This window comes from Acanthisitta chloris, unplaced genomic scaffold (assembly GCF_000695815.1).
Source record: "Acanthisitta chloris isolate BGI_N310 unplaced genomic scaffold, ASM69581v1 scaffold1719, whole genome shotgun sequence".
NCBI lineage: Eukaryota > Metazoa > Chordata > Aves > Passeriformes > Acanthisittidae > Acanthisitta > Acanthisitta chloris.
In genome coordinates this window covers 25,202-32,968 of record NW_008692871.1, presented here as the reverse complement: position 1 = coordinate 32,968, position 7,767 = coordinate 25,202, and the positions used below count along the sequence as shown (strand labels likewise).

The 7,767-nt window shown below is 38.9% G+C and overlaps 1 protein-coding gene across 1 annotated transcript in view; it reads left to right on the top strand.

The window, feature by feature from the left end:
- SP3 (Sp3 transcription factor) overlaps positions 1-7,238 on the top strand; it is a 32,856-nt gene extending 25,618 nt beyond the window's left edge. The window contains exons 4-5 of the mRNA XM_009082814.1: positions 3,300-3,496; positions 5,474-7,238. Coding sequence (XP_009081062.1) covers positions 3,300-3,496; positions 5,474-5,790 — 514 coding nt within the window. The 3' untranslated portion in view covers positions 5,791-7,238. The remainder of the gene's footprint in view (positions 1-3,299; positions 3,497-5,473) is intronic.
- Positions 7,239-7,767: the final 529 nt, after the last annotated feature.

The window sequence follows — 7,767 nt, the reverse complement described above, 5'->3', positions numbered from 1 at the left end:
GCAGTCTGCCTGGTTAGTGAGAAATGTGGCTTCCAGTCTTTGTAAAGCTAGAATGTACTATGAAAATACTTAAATATTAAGTGATTTTAAGACTTCAGTCAAGGAATAGGCCTGAGTCATATCCTTGTACTCAGTGATGATGGTTATAGGCCACTGCAGCAAGAAGGGCTCTTAGCATGATGTGTAGGGCACAGTGCCAGACAATCACAGCTGCAAAGTGTCCAGATAGAATTTGGCTCATATCCTGTCAGTTGAGAGCATACATGAAGCAAACATGCAGATGCCTATATGAAGCTCTGTGGAATAAATACAGATAGTTACTAATTCACAGTAGTCTTGTGGATTCCATTCTGTGGATTCCTAACTTTCCCCTCACTTTGAACTTCAGAGTCCACTAAGGCATTCTGTCACCCATTAGGTGAGGTGTATTCTACACCACCTATGAACAGTAAACTGGCCTTGAGTTGAACCTTGGTTTCCTTCAGTCAAGACTGAAGTGGCAATGAAGGAACTGAAGAATAGCTGTCTAGAACTGAATCATTAAATGAAGGTGAACATAGATCCTGAGAACTGTGGAACTGGTTACAGTAAAGCAAAATGGAGTAACACAGAAAATGTTGTCCTTGGAGTCTGGGGAGCTGGTTACTTTGGGCTGGTAGATGAATGCACTGGAACTGTTAGAGGTACAGGGAATTTTGTGTGGTGGCCTAGCTGTCTGGAGAGGCTGAAGCACTAGAAAAGAAAGGCATCAATCTAAAGACGTTTTGCTAAATGCCTTTGAGATTGAGTGGTACTTGTGAATATTGAACTTTTGTGTAGGTGGCATAGTACAAAGTTAAATGCCTGATGTTACAGTTAAATTTGCTTTTTCATCTTATCTTGAGGGAAGGCCGTGGAAGAGTTTGAACCTGACAGTTTAGATTTAGCAAAGGCTACAAAAGATGGATGTTTCAGCTGAGGTAGGAGATGTAAAAAAGTCAATATTTGTCCTGCCCAACTTTGAGGACATGTAAAAAAGAAAAATCAAGGCAAAAATACTCCTGCCAAGACTAAATAATGATGGAAAAGCTTAAGATATTAGGTCAGGTGTCAGAGAATTTCTTGCATGAAATTTATAAAAAAAAGTGGATAAAAAAGGTGAGCTTTCTGTGAGGTGAACTTTCTATGAGGCTAAGGATTGAGTGGTTGCAATAAACCGAACAAAATTAGATAGATAAGCAAAATCTCTTGTGTCACTGTATCTATAGGCTCATCTTGTATGATTCTCCTGCTGCCACAGCAGGGTCAAAAGCCTTCTGGACTCTACTGCTGTTGAATTTGTTCTGAAGTCAAAACTTACATTGTCATGAGAATAATTAGTAGGTAAAAGTGATATTTTTTTCTTATGAGACAGAATGACTAATGAAGCACTATGAAGATTATATTGAGAATTCTTAGAAACATTTTCTAGGACTTAATGGGATCTCCTTTCCTGGACTGTCGGGAATGTTTTAGGTGAATGCTTGCTTAGGTTGGAATGCCCTTGAGATGCTGTGAATTTCTGGAGTGGATTAATTTCTGTGCCTGTTCAGAAAGGCTTGCTGCAATTGCTAGCTCCTTGAAGTGTGTATGTACTTTACCCTGAACCTTCATTAGATGTAAACCAGAATTGTTCCAAATGCAGGGATGAGAATCTAGGTCCAATAGTTGCTTGCCAAATCCTTCAGCCACTGGATAGTTAAGCAGAGGGTTAGCACACATTTAAGGAAAAGATTACTCCCCTGGGGAGGCAGCTGATAATTGTATAATCAGTCATGGAGGATGGAGTGCCCAAGACTGATTTCAGAATCCACTTAAGGTGTTCTGAGTTAATGTTGCTGATGAATAAGGTGGCCTGATGCCTGGCTGCCTTCTCCAATCTCCTCCCTTGTACCAGTATGTACCATTCATACAGCTGCGTTGTCAGCCAGACTTACTCCCTGAAGTGCCTCTTTCAGCAGCAGCAAACACTTAAATTGGCTAAAATCAATCATGAGGTCTTGCACTGGCCAGACTGATCTCTTTCTCTGGGTCTTCAGAGGCTCTTATCTCTCTCTGACGGTTTTATTTAGAACAAAAATAAATAAAAAATTAGATGTTTTGTGTCAGGTGCTTTCCCTGAATCAATCACCTACCATTTCAGTGAGGCAGCAGTTTAAAATAAACTCGCTAGTCTGGGTTATAGTATCTCTGAATTATGTGTTCATTTTGATGGATTTTTTCTTTTGGTTTTTTAAACTGAAACACCAGGGAATTAATTTAAATGTCAGTAAGGTCAGCTTCTGCCCCTTTTAGCAATAATAGTCAGGTTAGTATGCTTGTCTTCAAACCCCAAACTGCTTCTCAGGTTTCCCCAAGATGCCAAAAATCCCATCTGCTCTCTTCCCAGTTGCCAAAAACTCCAGTTACCATTTTGGCAGTTGCAGTAATCTGTGTTTTTCTTTGCCAAAACTACCTTTGGTATGGTAAAAACTGAAACTTAGAGAAATTTAAAGTATGGACACTACAGCAAACTGCTGTAATGACTGTATTTCCAGCTTGATATACATAGAAACATTGATTTTAGGGGTTGGAATGGACCTTAGAGATCATCTAGTCCCAACCCCCTGCCATGGGCACGAACATCTCCCACCAGAGCAGGTTGCTCAAGGCCTCATCCAGCCTGGCTTTGAACACTGCCAGGGTTGGGGCAGCCACTACTTCCCTGGGCAACCTGTGCTAATGTCTCACCAACCTAACAGGAAAAATTTTTTTCCTAATATTTAGCCTATACTTCCCCTCCTTCAATTTGAATTTGTTGTCCTGTCACTGCAGTTCCTAACAAAGATTCCCTCTGGCTCCCCTGGAGCCTCTTCACTTACTGATGGGCTGCTATGAGGTCTCCACACAACCTTCTCCAGGCTGAATAGCCCCAACTTCCTCAGCCTGTCTTCATAGGGGAGATGCTCCAGTCAACTTGGTGGCCTCTTCTGGACTTGGTCCAACATTTCCATGTCCTTCTTACGTATACATGTATGCTTCCTAAAGATTACAGTTCTGTCACATAAATTTCATATGCATTTGAATTTATAGTTCATTTCACAGTTGCATTACAGAATTTAGTTCCTGCATCTTGTGGAGTGTATTGCATTTGAAACAAATGGGAAGCTGCTCAGGTTGGTTTGCAGATCTGTTCTGGTATATACAGCCCTACGTATATGTACAATCAGTATTGAGGAGGAAGGGATTAGAATAACTTCTTTTCTGGTTTTTTTGGTTTGTTTGTTTGTTTGTTTTAACAGAGGCTCCAACTTGGGAAAAAAGAAGCAACACATTTGTCACATACCAGGGTGTGGCAAAGTGTATGGGAAGACTTCACACTTGAGAGCTCATCTCCGCTGGCACTCTGGGGAGCGTCCGTTCGTCTGTAACTGGATGTTCTGTGGCAAAAGGTTCACTCGCAGTGATGAGCTTCAGCGGCACCGAAGGACACACACAGGTTTTCATTCTTTGCTTCTGGTGTATTTAGCTAAAGGCATGCCACAGAGAGGGCTTGGATAAGTAACTTCTAAGAGGAGAGCAGGTCTTTGACTTGGATTGATTTGATTGCAGTGTGGCTTTTCTAAAATCAGCTAATACTTATTGCTGTGTATACACTTTAGAACCTTTGGTAGGTGTGAGGAGAAAAAAACAGCTACCTCTTTGGATTCAGAACTGACATTTAAGCTAGTGTTTAATATAGCTTAAGAGGGCTTGGATAAGTAACTTCTAAGAGGAGAGCAGGTCTTTGACTTGGATTGATTTGATTGCAGTGTGGCTTTTCTAAAATCAGCTAATACTTATTGCTGTGTATACACTTTAGAACCTTTGGTAGGTGTGAGGAGAAAAAAACAGCTACCTCTTTGGATTCAGAACTGACATTTAAGCTAGTGTTTAATATAGCTTAATCAGAATACTTCAGGTTCAGCTGTGCATTTCATTTGTTTGAACCAGGTTAGTTCAGCAAGGATAATTGCAAAGTGCTGCGCCTGGGATGGAATTAACCCTTACAGCAGCACAGGCTGAGCACAGATAGTTGGGAAACAGCTCTACTGAAAAGCACCTGGGAGTCTTGATAGACAACCAGAATAGGAGCAAGAGCTAGCAGCAAAGATGTCAAGGGCTGTATCAGCAGAAGCAGAGACATTAGTTATAGAGAAGTGATTATTCCTTCTTCTCAGCACTGCTTAGACTGCATCTAGAATACGATATCTAGTCTTCAGCACCCAATATAAGAAACACATTGATCAACAGGATTGAGTCCACTAGTGGAGTAACCAAGGTGATCCGGAGGCTGGAGCATTTGCCTCATGAGGAGAGGCTGTAGGAACTTGGCTTATTCAGATGCACAGAGAGAACAGTAATGGCAGAGGGCGCTTAGTAGCAGCCTTCTCATACCTACAAGGCCACCATTAAGTAGGTAAAGACAGATTTTCCCTGATAGTGCACTGATGGGAGGATGAGACATAACAGATATATGTTGAACCCAGAAAGGTTCTGACCAACTACCAATAAAAACTTTTTAATTGTGGGAACATCCAGGCACTGGAAGAGGATGCCTGTAGAGTTTCTGCAGTCTCCATCCTTAAAAGGTTTTCAAGGAAACTGGAAAAATTCCTCAGCAGCCAGATCTGACCGTGTAGCTGACTCTGCTTACAGAATCAATTAGGTTGGAAGGGACCACAGTGGGTCATCTGGTCAACCTTCCTGCTCAAGCAGGGCCATCCTAGAGCACATGGCACAGGATTGTCCAGATGGTTCTTGATTATCTCCAGTGAGGGAGAATCCACAACATCTCTGCACAGCCTATTCCAGTGCTCAGTGACTTGCACAGTAGTTCTGCCTCGTTTTCAGCCGAAACTTCCTGTGCATAAGTTTCTGCCTCTTACCTCTTGTTTTACTGGTTTCCACTCCTGAGAAGAGCTTGGCTCCATCTGCTTGGCACCCCTTGTGCATATACTTGTAAACATTAGAAAGAGGTCAGACTACAGCTTAGAAAGAGATCAGACTACAGACTTCCAGAGGTCCTTTCAAACCAAAATTGCCCTATGATCTTGTCTGTCAGTCTCAAGTGTGATTCTGCTGGAGGTCATATAGTGTTTCCCTGTCCATCATTTGGTAGCTTTTGTTCTCCTCCTAGATGTTATTTGTTGGTAATAATTGCAGTGAAATTTAGCAGCCTGAGGATATGAGATAGCAGTATTCTTCAGCATGCCTGAAAGATGTCCCCAAACTCATTGAAATTCAGAAAAGTGAATCAATTCTTAAAAGGGATTTATATGGGTGTCTTGAAATTTAACGCACAAATTTATTATGCTGGATCATAGTTGTGGTTAGAATTTTGACTCCTAAAGGCAGTAAATAATCCCAGGTTTCTGTGTACGTGTGATATTTTGAACGTTCTTGAATATGATGTTTTTTTCTTCTTCTGTGATAGGTGAGAAGAAATTTGTCTGTCCAGAATGTTCAAAACGCTTTATGAGAAGTGACCACCTTGCCAAACACATTAAAACACATCAGAATAAAAAAGGCATTCACTCTAGCAGTACAGTGCTGGCATCAGTAGAAGCAGCACCTGAAGATACTTTGATTACTGCGGGAGGAACAACACTTATTCTTGCAAATATTCAACAAGGTTCTGTTTCAGGAATAGGAACTGTTAATACATCTGGCACCAGCAATCAGGATATTCTTACCAACACTGAAATACCTTTACAGCTTGTCACAGTTTCGGGAAACGAGACAATGGAGTAAATATTACACAAGATACCTATTAATTGTGGTTATTTTTATACAGTAGTGAGAAGAATATTGTTCCTAAGTTCTTAGATATCTTTTTATTGATGTGCAAAAATTTTTGGATTGACAGTAACTTGGTTATACATGACACTGAAATGCCTTACTTTGTATGATATTCCATAGTATATTAAAATGGTAAAATTGCATGGGTTTTGTAGGTACTTTTGGAATCTAGAAGAGATGAAATTTTACCAAGTTATATTAAAAAGAAAAAAAAAAGAATTTAACGATGGAAATGGTAGTCTAACCAAATGCATCAATCCTGTGTGGTTTAGTGTAAAAAAAAATGAGAACATGTTGGTATTTATCTATTGTAAGATAAAAGAAGTTGATGGGTGAAAAGAAATCACATTATGATAAAAGAAATTTTGTAATTTTCTTGATGACTGGAATTTTTATTATGCATAACTGACAAATCAAGTTTCCAAGCAAATGTTACATAGTGTAGGCTTTACTTAGCTCATCAACTTGTCATTTTGAAGCTAATTATTTTAATTAGGTTAACTATGTACAATATTTTAAGCATTACTCTTGTAAGATTTTGAAAACTACATTTTAACATGGAACTCTAGGGATAGTCACCTTTTACATCCTATTGAAAAGCCATGTTTAAGATTTAATTTGCCAAAATGATGTCTTGTTAATATTCTTTCAATAATCAAGGTGGGCAATATAACCAATGTTTAAAAAGCTTAAAATGTTAAGAAAAATAAATATGTATAGGTTGAGGCATTTGGGTGGTAAGGCAAATGTTATAGTGAAGTATATCCCTTCTTTTGAACATTGGAGGACCAAAAATAAGGTGTATTGCGTCTCAGCAGTGATTTTTATCAACTCCTTTTCCAAAAAGCATCTGTCTGCCAGGGCCTTAAAAGCCATTGTGTAAATTACCAGTAAAATATAACATATGCAAACACAACAGGAAAATCACTTCCATATTGACAGTACTCCCAAACATATGGATATAGTCATAGTGAACTAGGGGGTTTATGAGGTTTTTATTTGTTTGTTGTTTAGTTTTTGGTTAGTCAATCTGCATTTAAATATCAGCCATCTTTCCTTTTTTGCTTCTTCCCTTAAAAATTGTATGTATCCAGTACATTTAACTGATAAACATATATGTTTTTTATTATGCTGAATTTTCTTTTTATTTTTTAATTACTGTTTATATTTTCAATTATAGAAAATGTACAAAATGAAGTTATATAGCCAGTCTGTAAGTGCTATACCATTTTCAAAAATGTACAACGATAATTACTGCAGTTCACCTATTTACAAACATTTGGAAATCTGTTCATTTGTTATTCTTAAAACCACCTCAAATTTAAAGGCTACCTTATTGTACGTTTAAAGTGTATTATAACAGTGTGGTAGTTAATAAAACACTATTTTTTTTCTTTTGACTTGAGTTTACTGTGCTTCTTATTAACTAGCAAGATGTAATTTCATAATGCATTCTGATAGCCTGAGATGTTTGTTATTTTGCAGTAGGTTGTGGGAAATAGAAATGGTGTTTGCTTTCCCTGTGGGCATGGAGATGGTAATACAGCACCTCCTTGCTCATGAGCATGGACATGCTTGTGCTATGTGCTGTGTTGGTGTAGTGATAACGTTTTGACCTTTTGCTGAGCAGGGCACAAAGGATACCTAGGCCCAATTTAAATACTGTCACGTGTCCCAGTGCAGAGGGTATTGCTAAGGAACTGTGGCTCAACAAGGAGAGTGACGGTTATATATGATGCTCTAATGAAAGTGAAAAGCTTTTATTTGTGAAGTCTAAAGTCTTGGAGTATGAAATGGCCAGAGGACAGACCAGGATAATTTAGGATAGACCAGGTAGAGTTCAGCCTAGAAAAACAAGAACTAGAAAAAGTGATGTAGGGAAGATTTTCTGAATTTGAAATGTAATAGGGGAAAAAAAAGGCAAACCTT